This window comes from Misgurnus anguillicaudatus, chromosome 11 (assembly GCF_027580225.2).
Source record: "Misgurnus anguillicaudatus chromosome 11, ASM2758022v2, whole genome shotgun sequence".
Taxonomy (NCBI): domain Eukaryota; kingdom Metazoa; phylum Chordata; class Actinopteri; order Cypriniformes; family Cobitidae; genus Misgurnus; species Misgurnus anguillicaudatus.
The window spans coordinates 18,733,018-18,758,567 of record NC_073347.2 but is presented as its reverse complement, the minus strand read 5'-3'; the positions used below and the strand labels follow the sequence as shown (position 1 = coordinate 18,758,567).

General features: G+C 39.3%; 1 protein-coding gene across 4 annotated transcripts in view; it reads left to right on the top strand.

The window, feature by feature from the left end:
* psda (pleckstrin and Sec7 domain containing a) overlaps positions 1-25,550 on the top strand; it is a 42,089-nt gene that overhangs the window by 12,982 nt on the left and 3,557 nt on the right. For 2 of the 4 annotated variants that reach the window (XM_055169658.2, XM_055169659.2), the window contains exons 5-11: positions 488-940; positions 13,908-14,093; positions 15,298-15,378; positions 15,472-15,584; positions 15,711-15,769; positions 16,041-16,130; positions 21,708-21,751. In XM_055169658.2, the coding sequence (XP_055025633.2) occupies positions 488-940; positions 13,908-14,093; positions 15,298-15,378; positions 15,472-15,584; positions 15,711-15,769; positions 16,041-16,130; positions 21,708-21,751 (1,026 nt within the window). Of the gene's footprint in view, positions 1-487; positions 941-10,859; positions 11,252-13,033; positions 13,392-13,907; positions 14,094-15,297; positions 15,379-15,471; positions 15,585-15,710; positions 15,770-16,040; positions 16,131-21,707; positions 21,752-25,550 lie in introns of those variants that run through there. The other 2 variants (XM_055169660.2, XM_055169661.2) reach the window with 2 other exon arrangements.

Below are 25,550 nucleotides of genomic sequence, written 5' to 3'. Positions count from 1 at the left end.
TTATCTTATACCACGGGCCAGTTGAATGCTTTATTCTGATTGGCTGAGAAATGTTCCATGGGTGTTGATTATTTTTCTGTAAACCACACACGTGACCTGTCAAATGTCTTAAAAATAGGCACCAAAGAGCAGTGTTTGTGGTAACCATGGTATAAGACGAATAATTTACTCCGGTCCTTTGAATTCTTTGAAAATTATGCACACTCGCGGTGTAAAGGAACTACGCTTTGCGTCAATTTTTTCAAACAATTCAACGGCCTGTTGTCAATTATCACTTATGAAACCTCAGAAAAATAAGGCTACTAACTATCATCACTAAATTGTATAATTTTATAGGTTTTGTTTAATTTAAATTTTATGTTTTAAAAAGTTTTATGTCATACATTTTCTTTGGAGGCACAAGGGGGCCACTATACACAAGGGGGCCCGCAGGTTGAAAAAGTTTGAGAACCACTGAATTAAAACCATTGTTAATTTCTTCATTTAGCCCTCCCGAGAGCCCGCCTGACAGTCACATGACTTTGAAATCTCCCATCCCTGTGGACAGCCTCCGGAGGACATCATCAGATGGCATGGACTCCTTCAGCAGGCACTTTGAGAGTATTATGGAGTCGCACCGTGCCAAGGGCACCTCTTATAGTAGCCTGGATAGTGAAGACATCACCCCAAGCGGCCCAATGGTCTTCACTTTTGACTTTCCGACTCTCACTCCCGAGGTCCAGAGCCAGATCTGCGAAAGTGCAAAGCAGATCATCGAACTGAGCTTTGCCCCTCTTGCTTTTTCCGAATCCACTACTGCATCTAATCCCACAGATCCTGCAGCTTCACAGAGGCTAACAGAAGAGGATCAGGGTGGCGTATTTAAAGAAGAGAAGTCATGCAGTGGATCCTGCTCTGATAAAGCCCCCGGGCCTGATTCTGACACAGATGATGCCATAAGGTATGTTGCAGTCTGATGATGTTTTCCATTATTTAAATATTGTTTGTCATAAATATTTCATCACTGCATGTCAGCACTTTGAAGAAGAAGGCGTCAGTTACACACATTAAAGGCGGAGTCCATGATGTTTGAAAGCCAATGTTGATATTTGAAATCACCTAAACAAACACGCTCCTACCCCAATAGAATCTGATCCTTCTGTTGATAGACCCGCCCCACACATACGCAACCCGGCATTTGATTTGATTTGATTGGCTATAAGTGTGTTTTGGTAGTCGGCCTGTCTCCTTTTCCAAAGCGTTTTTCAAACATCGTGGACTCCGCCTTTAAGGAGAAGCAGATGGCACACACACACACACAAACACACACACAAACACACACACACACACACACACACACACACACACACACACACACACACACACACACACACACACACACACACACACACACAAACTCTTTTTTTCCCAAACACATAGAAGTTGTTTACTTTCCCACCATAGCTCTAATCTATAAGTCAAATACGGTTACTCTCTTCAAATTACTCTCAACATGCAAATACAGATGTTTGACAACAGATGGTACTCACAGCCTGGATAATTTGCTCCTTTTGACTTATTTGAGGTACCAGTTGTTCATTGACAATTGTTTTAATGGACTTTAGTTAGTTACAGTGTTAATCTGTAGTCAGTGGATCTTGTTATTTATATTTACCAGTGGAGGGCAGTGCTGAGCTCTCTTTTTGTGTTCATGTGGCTTTCTATTGCCAGTCTACCTGATTTCCTGCATGGTCAGTTTCAGCTTTGTATCTCATTTGCATTATCTAAATAAGATAATTTACTAATGGGTTTCTTTATGTTAAAGCCACAATACAGTATATAAGTAATATAAACCGCTTGCACAGTTTTATATATTTAATGCAGTTGTAGACTTACATTAACCCAAAAGTTTCCAAGGACTTGTAGATTCATAAAAAATCCTGTTTTAAAATAATGGCTTGTCCCTTGTCTCCCTTGTAATTCTCACCGTTTTAATGACTTAATATGGCAACATGAGTGGACAAACGCGGTTATACAGCAAATATAACATGCAGCTGTTGTGCCTTGTGTCATTATGATATAAATAATGTGATCAAATGTATAGTTCACGAGTTCACACTTACAAATAAGTTGGATAGATTAAATTTGTAAACGTATTTGGAGTGCTGTCCGGGGAGAGGGCTCTGAGCTCGAAAATGGGCCCGAACACAGAGTATCCCCCCAGGTTTAGGGAGTAACCAGGTTAGTGAGAGGAGATGGGGTGGTGGAGGGATTCTGAAGAATGAAGAGAATCCTTAGGTGAGTTTGACTGTGATTAAATATGGGCTTGCCTTCATGCTGGTTAGGTAGATATGTTGATTTCTGATTGTAGACAGCTGGTGGCACTTGAGTAGTTTATTTGACGTGTTCCTCCCGAACTACGTTAATAAAACATCATGTAAAGAAACATGAATTCATTACCTCATCCATGAACATGCTTAGCAAATTCCATTACATCTGGTGAATCAGCAACATCTTCCATTGTTCCACTCTCCTTCATAACGTCATTAAAGAGCAACTATTGTCCGATTCACGATTTTACATTGTGAGCGAATCTTTCAGACATGGTAAGGAGCGTCACATTTTCAGCTGACGTCGGAGGTATTCAGGCCAATCACAACGTACAGATTAGCTGGCCAGTGAGGGGCACAGCACTTTTCAGATCTATAAGTTTTGTACAAAATCAATGCGTTTGAGGAAAGTAGTATATCTGGAGCTACAAAAATGTATGGTATGTGGAAAATAATGTAATGTTTTTTAAACAAAAACCACGCGAACACATTGTATTATATCAAATACACAAAATAATGTTGTTTTTGGCAATGAAATAGCACTTTAAGCTTCGCCTTTGTTTTTTGTAATAGTGACATCTAGCTGTGAAAATCTGCATATTGTGGCTTTAACATGTAGGAGTTGTATCTTATGGCGCTTTTCCATTGCATGGTGCCCCACGGTTTGGTTTAGTTTGGGTTGGGTTTTGGGAGCTTTTCCATTGGGTGCAGTACGTAGTACCCGATACTTTTTTTCGTACCACCTCGGTTGGGGTTCCAAGCGACCCGAGCTGATACCAAACGTGACGTGAAAACACTGTAGATCACTGATTGGTCTGAGAGAATCACATCATCCCTATAATGTAAAATTAGCTTTACCTCAATGCTAGCTTGCGCTGTCTTGAGCAAACATGTTGTCATCTGCTCTGCTATAAGTTCCCAAACTCCCATTTAGCAATGAAAAACATCCACAGGTTGAGAAACAGGGACATCATAACAGTTTTTTTCCAGACTTGCAATTTGTGGCGGAACATTTGCGACGAGCACGTCAGGATTATATATGCTTAAATGCAACCATGCCGTGGGTGTTTGTACAGAAACTGTCATGTGAGACAGAGGTATAGTGATAAACGCGATGTGCAAACATCTGTTTGTGGTGGTAAATTTTTAATTTTGTGGTGGACTGAGAAATAAATAACTGTATTGGAATATACAACGACGCTCTCACTTGTATGATGTCACAGCAGGCAGCGCAAATATAACGACACGCCTATAATCCCTCCCACTGCGAAATGATACTAAACTCGATGGAAAAGCTAACCACGCCAAAGTAAGGTGAGCTGACACGACCCAAACCAAACCAAACCGTGGGGCACCATGCAATGGAAAAGCGCCATTAAAGGGTTAGTTCACCAAACAATGAAAATTCTGTCATTAATTGCTGAACCTCGTGTCTTTTCACACCTGTAAGACCTTCATTCATCTTCAGAAAACAAATGAAGATATTGTTTATGACAGTGGTTCTCAAACTGGGGTCCGGGGCCCCCACGGGGGCCGCGAGATGGTGCCAAGGGGGCCACAGTTTTATGACATTTTATAAAATACATTAATTTATCATGAATTCTTTGAAATTAAACCTAAAAAATAAGGCAGCACTACTTTGTATAATTTAAAGTTTTGTTTAATTAAAATTAGAAGTTTTAGAACAGTTTTTTTGTCATAAATTTTCTTTAGGGGGGGGCGCGAAGGAATGCACCGTACACAAAGGGAGCCGAACTCTGAAAAAGTTTGAGAACAATTGGTTTATGAAATACGAGAGCTTTCTGAGCCACCCCATAGACAGCAACAAAACTTACTACCCTCGAAGGTCAAGTTGAACATGTCATAGTCAGTTATATATTCAGTAAGAGCAATATATATAACTCTTTTAAAGGTCCCGTTTTTCCTAGGGTGGCCATTCGTGCCAGTTCCGCCGGACACGTCCCGAACATGTTTTCGGGTTTGTTCTCCAGAAGTCGCGTTGCTCGACCGCATACGTCATCACATTTCAGTTAAAATACATTAAAAAATTAAGATTTATTTCTTTTAAGACATACAATCATTGTAGTTTCATTCTTACCTTGAAATGTAACGGTTGCTGTGCTGAAATTAAACCCGAAATATTAAACCTTGATGACGTATGCGGTCGACCAACGCGACCTCCGGAGAACGAACCCGAAAACACGGTCGGGACATGTGCGGCGGAACTGGCAGGAATGGCCACCCTAGTTTTTCCTGATCCCATTATTCAGACTTTAGTTAGTGTGTAATGTTGCTGTTAGACCATAAATCATACCTTCAAAATGATAAACCTCAAAGTTCAAAGCCAAGTGATATATTTTCGCCTGCAGCCCTCTACTTCCCGGTTGAATGACGTAAAAGCAAGAGTGTTTGACTAAACTCCGCCCACAGGAATACGTCAGTCACCAGCTAACGGCTCTGGCTAAGCTAAGCTGCTGTCGAATCACAACACAAACCAGTTCACTTACTCAATCAGAACTCGTTACGTATTTATAAAGGAGGCACTTCATAAAAAAAGGAAGACATCAACCCGTTTTTAGGATAGTGAAAACAGTGCTATAGAGATAAGTAAATTGTGTCAAAAATGCTATGTTTTTTCACACAGAAAACATGAACACCTGTTATTTTGCACACCTTAAACGCAATTATAACTTCAAAACACAGGAAAACTGGGACCTTCAAGCTTTAGGAAGTTTGGGAATAAATAATTGTCAGGCAATGGCCCAAAGCAATAGATGGTTTCAGCAACAACATAAACAAATGACTTCCGGTAGACTTCTGTAAAGAATCACTAACAACAAAGTCCCTCAAAGTAGACTATTTCTGATAGCAAACAGAATAGATAACAAGTAAATTAACTTTGTTCAAATTGTAGCTAACGCATAACTATAACACTGAGATAACGTTACTGTGTAAAATTGATTTGTACAATTGCAGCTCATCTTTCTTTGCACAGCGGTGATTCATGCTCTCCATCTCCCCTTATCTTTAGGAAACCTTTAACAAGGTATTTGTTCCAGAAGTCAGTTTTGCCAGACCATTAAAGAAACAATGTTTACGCAATATGTACAGTCATGCTGGCGCGTCACACGGCTAGTGCAAGATGAGAAGTTGTGGTTTAAAAGTGCTTATTTTTTACTTTTCTGGATGAAAATGACTATCGTTTCACTAGATAAGACCCTTATGACTAGTTTGGGATCATTTAGAGCCTTTTGAAGCTGCGTTGAAACTGCAGTTTTAGACTGCATTACAACTGTAAACTGTTGGGGTCCAATAAAGTCTATTAAATTGAGAAAAAAACTGGAATGTTTTTCTCAAAAAACTTAATCAATTGAATTAAATTTTTTGCTGTTTTATACCATTTTGTGCTCCATACTCCAATCCACTTGGTGGCAGGAATGCACCATGTTAGTTGGTTTGGCAACCACCATAAAATACCAGAACACGTCTCTCCCATTGCAAACAGCTGCAAACAGGCCTCACTTTAGCAGACACATGGCCTTAGAAGTTGTTCAGGAGTTTTGCAAATCTTGTGATGAAGAACAAACTCAGTCCAGTGAGACAGACATGCTTTTACTGGATGGGGAGTCCAGTTTGGTGAGTTTATACATCTTTTTTTGTACTTATATACACTACATTCATTTGAGTAAACTATGATTAAATGTGACATAGTTATAAATAACTACATTTTCACATAATAATAGTCTTATATTTATGTGAAATGAGAATAGATAGAATACTAATTTTGGTAGGCAGTGAATAAAAGTGACAAAAATAATCATAATTGTGTAAAAATGTACTGTGTAGATCTGTTTATGTAATGCATTACGTTTTATATGTCCTATATTAGGTTTACACTAGGAATAAACATCAATGAACAAGGTCTTGCATGGACCAGTATCTGCTGAACCTTCATCAGTATCAACCTCAGCTCTTTTAGCTGTTTTGGAGAGGAAGAGGGAGACAGACTCAACCTGTGTCTAACATTGCTGAACCAAGATGTCACAAACCTCAGATGAAGCTCACATTCCACCACCCGAAACACTTTTCAGACCTGATCAAACTCCTCAACTTATTAATAATACAGAATCTGTCAGTCCTCTGCAACTGTACCAGCTGTTCTTTCATCTAAGCAGAGTCAGACCATCATTCAAAACTCAAACACTTATGCAGCTGAGCATCAGGGATCGACAAGTAAACCCTGGCAGGATACTTGTATGTCCCAGAAGGACTTGTACTCATATCTGTCCCTTTTAATATTCATGGATCTGGTGAAGGTACCAAAACATTGCCATAGATGAAAGGATGGTGGCATTTTTGGCAAGAATAGGGCTTAAACAGTACCAGAAGAATAAACCAACCAAGTGGAGTTACAAGTGCGTTATTTTGGTGGACTCCCATTATGCTTACGTGTGGATTTATTTAGGCAAGTCCCTGGCAGCAAGTGAGAAAAGCAGTGGACTTAATGAATCGGTGATGGTGCTGAATGATGGGTGGATGTTTGGAACTGGCTACAAGCTATATGTGGGTGATTCTCACAAAAACTTGGTTTTAAAAATGTCAAGCATGAAAATGTAAAAATTGCTTAAATTTACATTTTTTTCCCACCAGACATTGAAAAACAAAGTCTGGAGTAAATGGGAACATTATTTAAAAACTTTTACTTATCATTTAACACTTTTTGTAACATAATTTCAAAAATTAGTCCTAAAAAATCTCATTACCGCAACAGTCAGAAAACATCAACAATGACATATTTTCAAAATGACATGACAAACCTGAAAGAACATAATTTGGAGATTCTGCACATGCATTTAAAATCAAAGTATTATGCTTCTATTAATTAAATTAACATTTAATAAGCATCTGTTGCGGTAATGATAAATAAAATGTCGTGTAAGCATTCTGACAAGACAATATTTCAAATTAACTGTAAAAAAAATTATCTTACCTGGTAGCCATCTTGAAGTAACTGGTCCATGTGCTTGGTCACTCAAAATCAAACTTTATTAAAATTCTGTATGTGTGCTTAAACTGTTCTCAAAAAGTGTTGTGGAGGATGAGAACATCAGGCCTGGACACATCATTTTCCAAATTTTTCTTCATTATTATTATACATGAATATTCAGTAAATATTTTTTCTGTCATCTAAAGTAGTCTAGCAAAACATCCATTTATTTTTTTTCTTAATATTTTTGTGTTAATTTGATTAAATTACAACATAACCCATGTTCAAACACAGCCGGACACATTGCGGTAATGAGAATTTCAGCAGAAAATGAGATAAAATTTACAATTATAAATTCTTATGTTGAAATCACACATTGTGCAAGGTAAAACACAGTATTGTGTTAATTCTGATGCTTTTTAATGTTACTATATTACACATTTTAAAGCTAAAATCATTAGTGCCGTGGTGTTTCAATGGTTTCGTGAGAATCACCCATGTAGACAATTTCTACACCAGCCTATCACTGTTCTGGGATCTCCATCAGAAGTGCATTTGGGCCTGTAGGACTTTTCAGAGCAACCTGGTGGGCTTCCCACAATCGATCACCAGCAGGCTGTCCCCAAATTCTACCTGTGGGAATATACGCTGGATTCGGGACAGCAATTTGCACTTGCTTGAAGGACACCAAAGTTCTTATGTGCTCGTTCTATTCTGCACCATATAAAGAAGAGTCAAAAACTTGAGACTGAGTTTAGATGGAAATGAGGGTCCCTCTAATCCCTTTTGTAGTGCCTGACTACAGCAAGTGAGTTGAATTTATTCAGTGGTGCTGTGTAAATAATTGTGCAGATGCGTTTATATTTTACTTACTTTGATGCTTTCATTTAGATAGGAATTATATCTCTTTATTTATTTACCATAGAGAAATATGGGAAGACTGGACCTCTTCAATGCCCTCATCTGCTTTAATACCGTTCTGCACAAGACCAGAAAATGGTACAGGTCTCTGTTTTACCACTTTTTGAAGATTTTAAAGTGAAGAATGCATTTTATCACTATACTATATCGAGTGGCTGCAGTATGGCACCAGAGGCCAAAAACACAGAGGAACTTTTAGGAAGCGTTGGTCCTGGAACTTGTTATGCCTCACAATGAAATCTGCTCCAGTTCTGCTCCATTTTCTCACAGTAGGCGCACGTCATCACAAGATAAAAACATCACTGAATACAGGAGAAAATGCTGAAAATGCCATCAGAAGATGTGTGTATTTTGCCATGACTGTTTTTACAGATGCAAGATTGCTCCAAACACAATGTAAATAATTTGTAGTTGTATAGCAGAGGTTGTGAAAATCTGAGTATTGAGAAGTTGTGACTGTTTGATAATAGTTGGAAAGTTTTATAAAGTTTGTAAATAGTTGTTAATAGGTTTAGATTTCTAATATATATTTCAGTTTTGTGATATGATTTTGTTTCATTGTCCTATTGATATAATCCTCGTATTATACATTTGTTGTTTATGCATTGTTTTTGAGTGTGGGGAAATAAAAAACAAGTGAAAAGGATCTCAATATGTGTTGTGGTGTCAATTGTCAGAACAAATAACTACTGTAAAAACCTGTAGGAGTCACCAATGCAGTCACTTAGACATCAGCTAAAGACTAAGCTAAGAAATATTTTTTTTTGTTATATGTAGTTCTAAACGTAGGTTCGGGATGAGCCTAAACATTCATGCCTGTCAATTATCAAGGGCGTATATAAGGGGCTCGAGCCCCAGCTTCAGGTTCGCTCTTTCTGAAGGTTCAGAGCTCAGGTACAGAGCCCCCTTTGAGGACAGCAAGCCAAGTTTGTTTACCATTAATCATTAAGACCTGAATGCGCAGGCGAACTAGTGAAATCAATATAATAGATAATATAATATGTAACTTTTCAAATTCATTTTTATTTAAGTGATTCCACTTAAAGGTGACATAGAATGATTGAATGGAGTATTTATCCTTGTTCTGTTATGTGACATGTAGACAAAAAAAAAAAATTTGTTTGGGTCTGTAATGCCTTAGAAGCTTCCTAAAAACCTCTCTTAGATAGCTCTATTAGGGTGGGGGATTTTAAACAAGTGGTTTTGCACCTATTTGGCTCCCCCTGCTGGCTTAACTTGCAATCTCATTACTGATTGGCTGACTTTGCTGCCACTCAAAAAATGAAGCCAATAATTTTAAAGTGGAGGGGCAGTTAGATGCCTGTGATGTCATAAGCATCAGTTTTTCAGATTGGGCTGTTTTCTGGCTGACATTTCTAAAAGAAGAATTTCTATGAGACTGAGATGTTTAGCATGTTTAGCACTTTTTGTATGTTTGTCAATGTGGGTAGACTACCATTATTCAACAAAGACAAGGTAAAAATGGTTTTTCATTCTCTGTCCCCTTTTAGCAATAACCTGCCAAATGTCAATGTCTTTCAAATAGGTCTGAATTCCAAAAGATTCATGAATTAAAATTATTTTTGAGCAATTTCCCGGAGAGGTCTTAAGTCTCGTCCAAGACCAAAATGCTTGTTTAAGTTGTCCTAATATCAGCTTGCACTGACATACCAGGGCTATTGTTTTATCTCAATATGCACACCAGTAGTGTTCTTGTTGTTAAAACTACTTAAATGTTCTAATAAAACTAAGGCCTTGTCCTTGATTAATCTAAACCCTGTCCAGGAAACCACCTCTTTGAGTTTGGATAGTACCTTTTTGTGTATGCTCAAAAAGGGCAGTGCCGGTTAAAGCAACACTACGTAGTTTCCATGTAAAAATGACTTATAGCTCCCCCATGTGGTTGAAAAGCGCAACAGTGCCTGGTATTAGACACTCTTCTGCAGGCAGGGGGAGGAGCGGGGCTGTGTGCTCTACCCTCCACCACCACTTTCAGAGTGTGCTTGTAGCAGCTAGGAGGCTGCTCAGGTTGCAGCAACAGTACAATTTTTCCAGTTAAAAGTTGTTCTATCACTGAAATCATTTTAAGGACATTATTTAAAGGTAAAAACAAACTACATAGTGTTGCTTTAACAGAGGTACTGAAAGCCGACTCTGTCTACTTTGATTCCTGGCTCATCCACCGCATTCTTTCCCTGCAATGAGGCCAAAGATCAGCACTTTAACCAGACTCACACGGTCTCCATATTGGGATTTCAGGGCTTTGAATAGAGTAGAAAACAACTCTTCTTCATCTTCATCTATGGATGCTTACATCTTATCTGTATTGTTTGCCTTTAAATTCTTTTTAAGTCAATTGTTAGAGCATGCTGCTAGCAACAAAAAGGTCATGGGATTGATCACATACTGCTAAAATATATAGCTTGTATACGTGTATGTTCCGTGTGTATGTTCAGACCGCACATTTAGCAAAGTGTTGAAATGAGGATAGACGAAGACTAATAGGAGGAAGAAAGTAACAAGCCAAGACAAAGAAAGGAAGAGAGGGCTGGAGACAGAGGAAAGGGGAGTGCACTGTTGTGTTGCAGAGAGGAAATACAGACCATATCCACCGGTGAAAAATAGCTCTGACCAGGGCAGGGAAACACACACGCATACACACCCATCAACACACAAGCAGGCCTGCAGAAGGAGGGAGCAGCCGGAGAAGAGAAAGAAAGAAAGAAAGTGGCTATAGTAGGACTATAATAGTTCATGTTTGGATAAGGATGAAAGAATCATTTACAGTGACGCAACGACTGCAGGACTTCATCAACAGTCTTTGAGGAGCAGATGGACAGATTTCTTTTCTGAAACTTTTGGTGCTACAAAAAAGGGTGGGAAATGTGCAACATGTTGCGATTTCAGTGAAGTTTATCTCATCACACTATGTTAGGTGTGAAGGGGTTGGGCTGATGGCTAATTATGTGCTTTGCTGGGGGGGGGGGGCTTTGGAGGATAAATACATGTACGCCCCGTACCCTGCCATATACCGGTGAGTACAAATATATAGATTCAGCTTAAAGTAAAACACAACCGTTTTTCAATATTTTGCTATGTTCTTACCTCAACTAAGGGGCTGTTTACACTTGGTATTAAGATGTGTTTTCGTCGATCGGATCACAAGTGGACGAGAGAGACACATTACGTTTACACCTGGTATTTAAATCCGTCTCTTTTGTCCACTTTTGACCGCTACTGTCCTGAATACTGTGAGGGGGTGGTCTGTCGAGACGGTGGGCGAGTCTCTCTGCTGTCATTTAAACGCGAGCAGGAATAATGATGAGTTTATATGGATGTGAACCAATATTATGTCGGAGTATGCTGCTTGTGTAGTAAGTTAACATGCTGCACAGTGTTTTGTACATGTATATGTTCAGCTTTCTCTGAATTTTCAGTGCAATTGATGAAATAGAATCGCGCAACTTTCACACGCTTGCAAAATGAAACTGCGGAGATCAGCCGCTTTAGTTTTATCAATGAAAGCCTTAAAATGCGCTGTGTGTTCGCGCCAGAAGTCAGAAAAGACGTAAAACATTGCGTTCAGTACCTCAGATTAGATAAATGGGCAGAGAGAAGGCGGTCGCGTGAGGCTGTTCGAACACATTCAACCACATGAGAGTTTGCACTACAAAAGCAATCCGATCGAAAGTGTTTTCGACTACCTCTGAAAGTGGTTGAAAGTGGTCGAAAGTGGACGAGCTCAAAACGTTTTGAACACCGTTTACACTTGGCATTAACAGCGTCCACTTGTGATCCGATCGATGAAAGCGCATGTTAATGCCAAGTGTAAACATACCTATCTTTTGTTAATGCGTGCACTTGGTCTTTGTGCGGCGCTTCGTGGGTGTGTTGGCATTTAGCCTAGCCCCATTCATTCCTATGGCTCCAAACAAAAGTTTTATTTTGTGCCACCATACTTGTGTAACTGTAACAGTCTTTAAATAGGGAAAATATGGAAGTGTTTGGTGGCTTATAAATCCATCCCTGTTTGGATCCTAAGGAAAGAATGGGGCTAGGCTAAATGCTAACACATTCACGAGGCGCTGTACAAAGATTAAAAGTGCACGCATTGAAAAAGGATGGGTATGTATTCATTTGTCTAAGTTGAGGTAAGAACATATAAACATATAAAATATTGAAAAACGGTGATGTTTTCCTTTAAACCAGTCACTGGGTTATGCTGTTTATGCTCGTTGACCTGATCTTCCAGCCTGCTAACTGTTTTAACTGGTTAACAAGTGACCATTTTTATACTTGCTTATGTACGAAATACAGTGCATTTATAGGATCTTCTAGATTGATTTTTTTTTATGAATTATTCTTTATAACAGTGAGTTTCATTGTATTTCGTGTTTTACATAATAACCATTATGGTCTCATTTACTAGCAAATTGTCCTTTTTTGTTTGTTTAATCAACAGTAAATAAAAATTCAAGGCATTTTCTACATCCTGACTTTCTTTTTCACCAACAATTTAAATGTGCTATCAGCATACTGGTGTGATAGTTTCCCCATAAGCCTTTGTGATTTTAGCAAACTGGTCTAAATAGGTGTGTACGTCCTCCTTTGTAGCCGTGGCATTCAGTAAGAATCATGTATTATACAAAGGGAAAAATATTTGCATCTGAAACTAAACCTAGAGCACAAATTTATTTGCGAATTCCCATATTCCCAACAAGTTAGGATCTGGGTGTAACAATGTTTGTGTCATGTTATTCAAATGATCTTTTTGCATACTGTGCATACCATCAGACACAGATGTCTAAAAATATAACTATAAAGGTGTGTTTGTTAGTCACTTTGTATCTTTGTAGAAGATCTGTTCACATTCTCGAAGCCGTGGCGGAAAAGGTTTCTAGTTTTTTCTTCCTGGTTTCTCCTTCGTGGTTCGATCTGTCTATTGTTTGAAGAGTAAACAGTCTGCACTCATTCCCACTTTTCAAGTCTCCTCCCCTCCCCTGCCGTGTATGTGCGTGTGTGAACTATCCAGTTGGAGGAGGTTAGGAATGGAGAACTTCGGAACAAACCAAAGGAAGACGGGAGTAAGGGGTGATCTGTGATTAAAGTCTTTTGGTTCTCGTACATTTAAGAGGTCTTGACACTGGAATGCGGTGGTTAAAAGCCTCAATGAGGTAGAGTAGCTGCTTTTTTAGGACGCTTTTGATCAAGTTTTGTAGTTGAATTGTTTGTCATAGTTGTACAGCAAAGTGTTTTGGTTTGAAATAAGTTGTCGATGTAATATGTTATATTAAATATATTTCTATTGTCATCTGAATGTTGGTGTGCACACATTTTGTTTGCTTTGGTTTAGCTTAAGTCTGTATAATACATACATCATGGGCAAAGGCGTGAGTTGTTACTGTACGTTCTGCCTTCACAATAGACTATCATGGTTTAAGGGCTTTGATGTGTTTTTCACAAAAAGGTGGAGTGAGCTACTAGAACAGGGTCTGTATCTGTAGATCATATTGAATCTATTTACAGTACAACACACAGCTGTGAATAACAAGCTTAGAGTTAGCAGGTGAACGAATGTACCCTCATCTGACAGTCAGTATTCATATGTGTGTTTTGAACCCTGTCATATAGGTGGTCCTATATTTATATTGCATGTTGTACAGGTGTCTGTATTTTTCCTTTGCTTCCAGAGAGAGGCCATCACGGCCGGTGTCGGCGTCAGATCCAGAGGTGGCTGAAAGGTTGGCCATGAACAGCAGTGAAACTCTGGCTAATGGTAACAAAGCTGACCTCCAGGCTGCCAAACGACTGGCCAAACGCTTGTATACTCTCGATGGATTCAGGAAGTCAGACGTGGCACGACACCTGAGCAAGAAGTGAGGATTATTTGAATATTTAGTAAATATTTACGTTCTCTGGTTTGCATTTATTTTAGTTCTTTCCTCTTGCTCGGCTGGCCAAGCAACATTCTTTCAGACCATAGCAAATATGTAGAAAATATGTTGATTTTAGGTCAGGTACAAGCTGCCAGGCAAGAAATACAGATTCAGTATTGTAGAGTTCAGTGACTTCTTTTTCGAGGGTGCATGATGCAAAGTTTGTCACAACATGTATGTAACCCGTCATGTGTCTGGTTTGTAATTTTTTGGCGCGTCGAGTGAACCTGTGTGCATCAAGTGTCTGGTCAAAATAAGTGCTTGGTGCAGACGCGTCTAAAGGTTTTATGATAAAAAAAGATGCTTGCATTTGCCAGATACTCGTATAATCTCATGTGTAATCAAAGTTTACTGCTAAGGGAGTGTCTTGTATGTATTTTGTGAACATGAGCGTCTCTTTTGTCATAAACGGTTTTGGCGCGTGTGCAGCAGGCACTTTTTTGACAAAACACATGATGCACATGGTTCACATGACGCAACAAACACATATTTTGAAAACACGAGCAACACACATAACACTCCAAACACATGCGGGTGATTCTCACGAAATCCAGACATCAGCATCAGATTTTTTTAAAAAGCCCTTGAAGCCAATTTTTTTTTTACTATAAGCATTATTTTTAGAGGATTTAAAAAATATTTCCTATAGAATTATTTAAATTTTTTAGATTATCATTATCAAAAATTATCATTACCGCAACATGATATGACATTAAATATATGCGTTTATAAACTCATGTTTCAGTAATGAGAACAAAAATGTTGTTGGTACAATGACAAACAAAATTTCAACTTTTATCTGGAGCGAAAAAATAAGAACTGCTTACCTGGTAGCCATCTTGAGTGTCACAGTCAATTTTGTCCCTTCCAACTATTTTTTTTCAAAATGTTAGTTCCTTGAGGGCTTAAACAATGATTGAAAATTGTTGCGGAGGATTAGTCTAATTTCACGAGAATCACCCCTATTTTGAATGAGCCGCCACTGGTAAAGTTCATGCAAGTTCAAGTGCATAATGTCATTAAATTATTATTATACTGTAAATGTAGTTTGCAATTAAAATGTTAATCCCACATAAAAGCATTCTTACTCTTGTGAATACCAACAATTTTTTGTTTCGTTTGTGTTTATGTGCATTGGCCTTAGCAATGATTTTAGTCACATGGTGGCAGAAGAGTATCTGAGTTACTTTAACTTCTCAGGGATGACAGTGGATCAGGCTCTAAGGTGAGATTAAGCTCTCGCTATTCAATTATGTTTAAAATAAATAACTTAAGGTTTAAATCTTATTATTTTCTGCTATATTTTGTTATCTTTCAGAGTGTTTTTGAGAGAGTTTGCCCTAATGGGTGAAACACAGGAGAGAGAGCGAGTGCTGTCGCATTTCTCCAGAAGATACCTCCAATGCAACCCGAACACCATACCGAATGAAGGTACAAGCACTGTGTGTGTGAATTAACATGCATTAGTAGTGCATATGCATTACAATAGACATAACACTAGAGGTTGCTCTTACCCCGTGTGCACTAACTGGAGTTAACTGTGCCTTTGCATTTCAGACAGTGTTCACACCTTGACTTGTGCTGTGATGCTGCTCAACACTGATCTGCATGGTCATGTGAGTGTGAAATGAGCTGTGCATCTAATGTGGCATTAATGCATATCAAACTATTAGGATAGTTTTTGTCTTGTTGATGTTTACCAGTTGAGGGCATTAGGAGGAGAACGTCAAACACAATTATTTTGCACTTTAACAGTTTTACTGGCCACTGTGCAGTTGGCATTGCAGGTGTTGTTGAGTGTACAGAGACTGTAAATAGGTCAGCGGCACCCATTGCATCATCTTACTGTAACTTTTTTGTTTACGCTGCCATCTTTCTCTTGTTTAGAACATAGGGAAGAGGATGTCCTGTACTCAGTTCATTAATAACCTGGAGGGGTTGAATGATGGCAAAGACTTCCCTAAAGATCTTCTTAAGGTTTGTAGAGTTTTTACAGATTCACATGAACCTACATAGTGACAAATGTTGCATCTAAATAAAATTTGAATGAAGTCAGTGCTGACTTTTACTCTGAGTGTAAAAGACAAAATGGTTGTTTTGTCCAGATCTGCATTTAGTGACACATGAGAAATACACTCACCTAAAGGATTATTAGGAACACCATACTAATACTGTGTTTGACCCCCTTTCGCCTTCAGAACTGCCTTAATTCTATGTGGCATTGATTCAACAAGGTGCTGAAAGCATTCTTTAGAAATGTTGGCCCATATTGATAGGATAGCGTCTTGCAGTTGATGGAGATTTGCGGGATGCACAAAGCTCCCGTTCCACCACATCCCAAAGGTGCTTTATTGGGTTGAGATCTGGTGACTGTGGGGGCCATTTTAGTACAGTGAACTCATTGTCATGTTCAAGAAACCAATTTGAAATGATTTGAGCTTTGTGACATGGTGCATTATCCTGCTGCAAGTAGCCATCAGAGGATGGGTACATGGTGGTCATGAAGGGATGGACATGGTCAGAAACAATGCTCAGGTAGGCCGTGGCATTTAAATGATGCCCAAATGGGCCTAAAGTGTGCCAAGAAAACATCCCCCACACCAATTCACCACCACCACCAGCCTGCACAGTGGTAACAAGGCATGATGGATTCATGTTCTCATTCTGTTTATGCCAAATTCTGACTCAGAAATCGAGACTCATCAGACCAGGCAACATTTTTCTAGTCTTCAACTGAGCTTGTGCGAAGTATAGCCTCTTTTTCCTATTTGTAGTGGAGATGAGTGGTACCCGGTGGGGTCTTCTGCTGTTGTAGCCCATCCGCCTCAAGGTTGTGCATGTTGTGGCTTTACAAATGCTTTGCTGCATACCTCGGTTGTAACGAGGGGTTATTTCAGTCAAAGTTGCTCTTCTATCAGCTTGAATCAGTCGGCCCATTCTCCTCTGACCTCTAGCATCAACAAGCCATTTTTGCCCACAGGACTGCCGCATACTGGATGTTCTTCCCTTTTCACACCATTCTTTGTAAACCCTAGAAATAGTTGTGCGTGAAAATCCCAGTAACTGAGCAGATTGTGAAATACTCAGCCCGTCTGGCACCAACAACCATGCCACGCTCAAAATTGCTTAAATCACCTTTCTTTCCCATTCTGACTTTCAGTTTGGAGTTTAGGAAATTGTCTTGACCAGGACCACACCCCTAAAGGTATTGAAGCAACTGCCATATGATTGGTTGATTAGATAATTGCATTAATGAAATATTAAACAGATGCTCCTAATAATCCTTTAGGTGAGTGTAGTTCTCATTTGAATGGGGCTAGGCTAAATGCTAACACAGTCATGACGCACTGTACAAAGATTAAGTGCACGCATTGATAAAAGATAGATATGTATTAATTCATCTTAGTTGAGGTAAGAACATAGTAAAATATTGAAAAACTGTGGTGTTTTCCTTTAAGCTAAAGAAATTTAAGCTGACTTGCACCAAGCGTGAAGTATGTATTTGTATTGATTTATTGCCACCATAACATGACAATACGTTCACCTCCAATGCAGAGTCCATCTAAAATCTGTGATTTCGTCGATTTTGCATAGCAGATGATGTGAATGAATTTGATATGCTCTAGTATGCTCAGGGTTTGTCTATTTTAGTCCCTTTACATGGGCATGTAGCACAAAAATAATATCCACATGATGACAGCACCTGAACCACTCACACAGCTGATATACTGTTTGCATTAATATCATAGAGAGCCTTTCAAGCCTTCGGTCCTCCCACCCTGCCTCTATCACTCTCTCTCTCTATCTCGCTCATCCCCCATGCTCTCCATCGCCTTTCTGTTCTGTGCCTCGGTCTTCCACCTCCCATCCCACCCTTTTTCCCTCCATTTAACTATCTGCCATCTTGAAGGGTCTCACCCTATAATCTGTGAAAACTTACTCTACTGAACTGTACTTAGCCCTGGTTGTTTTCACATATATAAAATCGTCTGACATATTCTGTATTTTTTCTGCCTGTTTCTCTCCTCCTACCGACAGCTTGGCTTTAGAGGCTGAGAGTAAATCACTGGGCTGCTTACATATTCCTTCCCATAATTCAGTTCTTTTGCCTTATGTTTCATCTTATTTTCTCTTCCTGGCCAAAATGACAACAGGTTGTAGGGTTAAATATAGCGCAGAGAGGGATGGCAGCTGCCTGGTGTATATGAGCCAACAGGTTAGGCAGTCTGTGCATGTGTGGTTCAAGACTGTTGTGGGCTGTGCGAAGCTCGTGTGAAGTCTGTCTTCATGCCAGCAACAGAAGGGTGACAGGGCGGACAGATGGGAATTTGGCTGCCACACGGTTTTCTACAGAAACGAAGGCTTTGTCATGGTATTATCATAAATGCGTTACAAATTGCTCATTCTCATCCCTACCTCCCTGTAGTTCTCTGCCATTCAATTTGCAAATGATAAAACTGCATAATTCTCTCTTATCTCTCAGGTTGAGATTAATGAGAATGTGCATATGCATCAGTGCAAACTCTATTGTGCACCTCCAACAAAGTGTTCAATGTGCTTACAGCAACTTTTTTAAGAATATTGGTTATTAAACTTTGCCAAGATTCAAATTATCTTTTTTTTTTTTTTTATAAAAGGTCATGCAATACTGCAAATTATTTGTTGTTAATAATGTAAAAATGGATTAATGCACATTATCTGATTAAGAGCTATCATTTCACTAGAAGATGAAGAGTTCAGGCGCAAAAAAGTGCATCTAAAATGTTTTCTTGTAACATGAACATTTTTATCAGGCTCTTATGTTTAGGTTTGGTAATTGGATGGACAGATATAAGAGATACCATTTTAAATTACCCCTACTGTTATTATTTGGCATGTTCGTATGGAGACCCCAAACATAAAGGAGTAAATTTCAACCTGCTATATTCATGAGGGTTAATACAGATTTTGTTGAATGCTAACATACACTCTTAAAAATATAATTTACATTCGTATTGATTGACTTAAAGGGACACTCCACTTTTTTTGAAAATTTGCTCATTTTTCAGCTCCCCTAGAGTTAAACATTTGATTCTTACCGTTTTGGAATCCGTTCAGCCGATCTCCGGGTCTGGAGCTACCACTTTTAGCATAGCTTAGCACAATCCATTGAATCTGATTAGACCATTAGCATTGAGCAAAAAAATAACCAAAGAGTATTACGCAGCAGCCGAAAATAATCCCCTTAGTAACTTTCAACGGCAGGGAACTATTTTCAGGCAGTGCGTAATATCACTAAGCCTTCTGCAGCCATGTTACGGCAGCAAAGTCCTTGATTATTACGCCAGAATGAGAGTATAGTTCCTAGCCATATCTGCCTAGAAAATCACAACTTTTAATTTTCTCTTGGTCTTAGTACACGATATAACTACAGAAGAGTCAAGTTTTAAATTGGAAAAATATCAAAACTCTTTGGTTATTTTTTAGCGCAATGCTAATGATCTAATCAGATTCAATGGATTATGCTAAACTATGCTAAAAGTGGTACCGCCAGACCCGGAGATCGACTGAATGGATTCCAAAAAGGTAAAAATCAAATGTTTAACTGTAGGGGAGCTGGAAAATGAGCCTATTTTCAAAAAGTGGAGTGTCCCTTTAACAGGTCAGTTGCTAAAGTTGAAAAAACTATGTTATGATACCGGAAATGAGAGTGTGACAGTAACGTGTGAGGACTTGCACGTTCGCTGATATCTGATTGACATTCACAAGAGGGTGGGATCGGCAGTCACGCTGGGAGAAGGGTTCAGCAGTTGAGAAGGAGAGTGTGATGGAGCGAGAGATGCAGTGAGAGAGATTGTAAATGCATGAGAGGGGAGGGAGGGTGAGCACGCCTCCTTTACAGGAGCCTGTTCACACACCACACAGCCCATTTTATATATCTGCATCACAGAGGAGACACAAGACTGTGAGAAGGAGAAGAGCGCGAACTAGGACATGAACCTGCTATTGTGTTTTATGGAATAGACAAAAGGGAAGCTGCACACAAATGGTGTGAAACAATCTGCCAACTGGATATTGGGTGCGAGCTGTATGCTTTAACAAGGAGAGAGAGATAAAAGAGAATTGTGGGCAACTTCGAGTACATTCAGCGATCCGGCACGGCGTAAAGAAACGGGACAAAGCAACAGCATCCTTTTGTTTCTAGCATCGGGCATATCTATTTTTCTGTCCCAGAGGGGGACATGTGGTGACATCACAGTTGGTGGAATTTTTGGGATCCCAGTTTGAGAGTGGGCGGAAGTCCGACCCTCCCAGGCTGTTCCCCTCATGAGCGCGTGTGGTTTGATCATGTTCATATTCTCCATCTGTATCCATCCCTGGTCTCCAGTTATCTCCTTCAGCCGTTTTTGTCCATCTGTGGCACACCTGTAAGCTTTGGTGAATGTGTGTAGGTGTCGTAAACTAAAGTATGCATACGGGGAAACGACTGGATGTTGGCAGCAGATCCTATATTTTGATCACTGTTGGTCTCCCAATGTTTGGCACGGTTGGATGTGCAGTAGCCTGGCAATGTTTAAACATGCATAATGAATAGGAAAAGATACGTAATGCAAGAGTTGGAGTCACCATTGAAGGCCTTTATAACACTTTTCAGGATCACTCAAAGAGCTTAACCACTGCCTTTAAGACTTTTTTAAATCTGACACTGTGTCATTTGATATTATCTTTGAATCATCTGTCTGATGTGTTCACTGCCACGGGGTCTGCATGTACCTGTCGCACTTCTCATGGAAGAAAGGCATTAGTAGGATCCTGTCCATTTGATCTCCAGGGCCTACTTTTGTGTGTTGGATTTAAAGTACATTGTTTAAAGCTCATTCGTGGATCTCAAAATCATGATCGGTGTAAACAGCATTCATTCTTCTGGCCGACTGCGTTCTCGTTCCTTGTGCTCGGTGCGCTGTGGACGGGACTTCAGCGTGATGGACCCGTTCCGCTACACCAAAGCCCCTCGTTCGCGCTCTTTAAAACCCTTGGCTTTTCCTGATCTGCTTGGCAAAGTTCAGGATGGCCAAAATCATCCACAAACTCGTAAGAGAAAAGAAAAGGTAACGTTTGCTGAAAACTAAGTGGATCACAGGTAGTGACCAATTGTGACCGTGCCTGCGAAATCCAAAGTCTTATAATCTAATTATAAGATTAGGAACATCAAGTTAGATTTCAATAATTCACATTTATTTCAATCTTTGACATGGTCTTATTTAGTATTAAAGGTATAAAGGATATATCACAAAACATGATGATTTTAATATGAAGAAAACAGTCAATTACAAAAAAATGACTTTAGTTGGGTTTTCACAGGAAGGGTCAAAATTGATGATTAAAGAGTTGTTCTTTTAGTTTTTGTTGCTTTTTCATGAGGATTTGGGCAGTCTGTAACACCTGTTTCTGGTTCATGGTTATTGTTACCTTCACTTGCTATTTTTAGCTAAATCAGTGGGATGTATTAGCACATACATAAACACTGTTGATGAAGGCTTTGTGGTTAATGCTGTTTGTTTTCTTTTTTAACAGGCTCTCTACAACGCTATCAAAAATGAAAAACTGCAGTGGACAATGTAAGTCTGATGTTTTGCCCTGTTTTTAATACATTGCCATCCAAATATATAAATCACATTTCTTCTCAGTTATTGATTATTAAATGGTGTCTATCAAAACGGCCAAATTAAGTCTGTTTTTGTGAGAAGGTGTGTTTATGAACTCACCGAAGCCTTATGATGCCCTAAGCCCTTTCTTTAGACTCTAGCATCCCAGATTTTGTTTCCATGGTTACGGCAAGCTGCCTCTTCCTAATTACAGGTTGAAGTCTTTGACTGGCTAATGCACAGACTTAAACACAGCCCTTTTTAATGATCTCTTTTTTCTTACACTAACTCTGATATGCTATATGTTTGCTCCTTCAGGCTTTTCGGCATTGGCCTTGCTTATGTATAAATTATAGAGAATGTAATGAGTGATTTGTTTTATTCACTTTCATTCACCAGTTCTTCTTTCATCTTCGACCAGCCTAGCTCTCTTACTCCCTCCCATTTCAGATTTCACTTCATTGCACTTTCATTTATTTGGCATTGTGTGATTTTCATCTAAAGGCCATTATTCAGTGTATGAATCAATGCACGTCAACATTTTTTAGGTGCCATCTCTCTCTCTCTCTCTCTCTCTCTTCCTGATGGTGCTTCATCTTCCCTGCTGGCTCTCTTGGTTACCAGTGTGGAGGCCAGCAGTTACTAAGCAACAGATGAGAGCATTATCATGTGAAGGCAAAGGCTATGTGCTGTACTCGGCAGTAGTTAGCGAGAAACGTTTAACGCTTCAGGCCTCTGGGGTTCTACTCAGTGTGTAACTGCACACTCCACACCGCTGTCACTCAGCTGGAGATGTGTAAAGTACATGACAACAGGGTAAAGCAGCGCAAAAGATTCTTTCGAATCAAATTAATGAATCAGAGTTATCTATATAAGGTTTTTTGTTGAGGTCAGATGATATATTTAAAGGAATAGTCTACTCATTTTCAATATTAAAATATGTTATTACCTTAACTAGGAATTGTTGATACATCCCTCTATCATCTGTAGCTCATCTGGAGCGCGCTGCGACGCTTCGATGGCGTTTGGCTTGGCCCCATTCATTCGGTGGTGCCATTTGGAGGTGGGGTTGGAGGTGACCAGACACATCAACGTTTTTCCTATTTAAGACGAGTAGTTATACGAAGTTTGGTGGTACAAAACAAAACGTAGCGCTCCTCTAAGCGGATCCAAAAGAGGAACTACACTCCATGGCGCAACAGCACCTTTGGGAGCACTTCGACTCGGCGCAGTAACACCCTCCCTCTCCCATTATGAGAGTGAGAAGGGGAGCGGACTTTTCAGGCGAGTCGAAGTACTCCCAAAAGTGCCACCACGCCACAAAATATAGCTCCTCTTCCAAATCCGCCCAGAAAAGCGCCACGCTTCACCCTGTACCACCAAACTTGCTCGTACAACCACTCGTCCCAAACAGGAAAAACGTTGATGTGCTTGGTCACCTCCAACTCCATCTCCAAATGGCACAATTGAATGAATGGGGCCAAGCCAAATGCCATCGAAGCGTCGCAGCGCGCTCCAGCGCCCACGCGCACGCACACAGACGACAGAGGGATGCACCAACAATTCCCAGCCAAGGCAATAACATATTTCAATATTGAAAATGAGTAGACTATTCCTTTAAAGCAACACTAGAGGTTTTTTTACCTTAAAATAACGTTTCCAAAAAAGTTTCAGTCGTTCATCCACTCGAAAACAGGATGAACGGCACTTTCACATTTGCTTTGCAGCCCTCTACAAAAACTTGCTTTACGGCAGACCTAAAATCCAATCAGAGCCAGCTTTGCTGCAGTAGGCTAAATTATTTACGACAGTGGTAGCAGACAATTCCGCTTTCAACCTATAGGGGGAGCAAAGAGCAAAAACTCTTTAGTGTTGCTTTAAAGAGTTTAGATGTTAAACCCTCTAAATGTGTCATGTTTTCTTGTAAATCAAAGTTGTAAAGGTTATTAGTCAGTAATTGAAATGCCTTATTTTCACAAATATCATTTTAGTCATTTAATTGGTACACTCTCAGAAATAATGGTACACAAGTTGTCACCAAGAAAGTACCCTTTCAAAAATGTACACTGTTGTACCCAAAGAGTGCATATTAGTACTTCAAAGATACATATTTGTACCTAAATGGTACATATTAGGACCTTTTTTAAAGGGTACTGCCCCAGTGACAGCTTTTGTACCTTTATTTTTGACAGTGTATTTAACAAATTTGAGTGAGTTCATGCAAGCTTTTTTTGCCCAAATTTTTTTAAAAGCATCCAATACCTTGAACAAGACTGCAAACAGTTGCAAAATCATGAAAGATGCAACTAGAAACATTGCAAATGATGAAAGTCAGAATTGAAAAGGTAAAAATAAAGAAACTGAACCATACTTTAGGGGGCGCTGTGATCTGTGTGGCTGCCACATTCAGGTTGTATTCAGGTCCAAGAACTCACAAGGGACACAAGTTTGAATGTGATCCACTGTTGTTTCGCATCCGTTCTCCGTGAACTTCAAGGACTTTGCTGAAAAATTGACGTGGTGTTTAATTCTGCCAACAAACTGTTATTTCTGAATGGCCTGAGGACGGGATTAAGCAGATTTAAAGCAAAAGTATTTGATGAACATATAACACGTGCCAAGAGCATTCGGTTAATATCTCAGTTTTGACCGATCCTGTGACATTTTTGTTCAATTTAAATATGCCTGGTGTAAAGTGTGCGTAGTCCATATTTATAAAAACTGTCTTTGACGTGGAAAAGTGCTTAGCGCCAGTCTGAGCAGACATACGCACTTTTGCTTGTCCGATTGCTGCAGGTTTTTGGAAATATAAGCCATTCTTGCTGCTCGAAATTGTGTTTAAACATTGACAAGCGCTCATTTATATGTCTATGACATCATTTAAGCATCATTTAAAGACGGAGATTTGAAACTGCTCAGCTGTGCACAAGTTCAAGATCATTTGCGATTTATAAATTTCACATCTGAAAGAAAGCCGTACATGCGTTTTCTGCGCGTACCTACGTTCGGTTTATGAATCACACGTACGCATTTTATATAAATGATTGTAAGATCAAATGTAGGATGGTTTCTACTAAGCATTTTATGAGGCCCCAGCCAGGAGTCCTGGTTTTAGCTGAACGTAACAAGATTTTCAAAGTTACAAAGCAAACTTCAAATTAAAATATTCTCTCTAACAGAAGCAGTATTTCAGAGAAGAAGTACTTGTGGTTATGGTAAGGGTGTGGGATTTTTCGAAACAGTGAGCGACCAATCACAACAGACTGAACCATCTTGATCTATCAGAGTTGAATAAGCGTTTCGGATGGGGAGGCTTTAAAGACTGGGAAGAATTTAAATAAATATGTAAAAAATAAGGTTTTTTGAACAATCAAGCATGAAAACCTCTTCTAATATACCCCCCCAGACACGATAAAGGACATAATATTACCCCTTAAACGTGAGTTAGTTTAGTGAATTCACCCTTGAGGCCGTGAACAGTCATACATGTCCATCTTAGCAAGTTGTCATGCTAATAATAACATCAGAACTGGCAAAACCAGATTGTGTGTGCTACGCATAATTCATACCTGAATGTGAAGTGACTGGGAGAAATTTTAGAAATGATCTCACTCAGTATTTAGATGTGATGTGGGGGGTTACCATGGGCAATGAATTAGTAGGGGGATTTTTGCTCATGCTCAGGGTAACTAAGGAAGTATACTAACGAAGTTTTCATTGTTTTACAAAACATTTAAATATTTCAATACTAATTTTGAGAATGTTAACTACT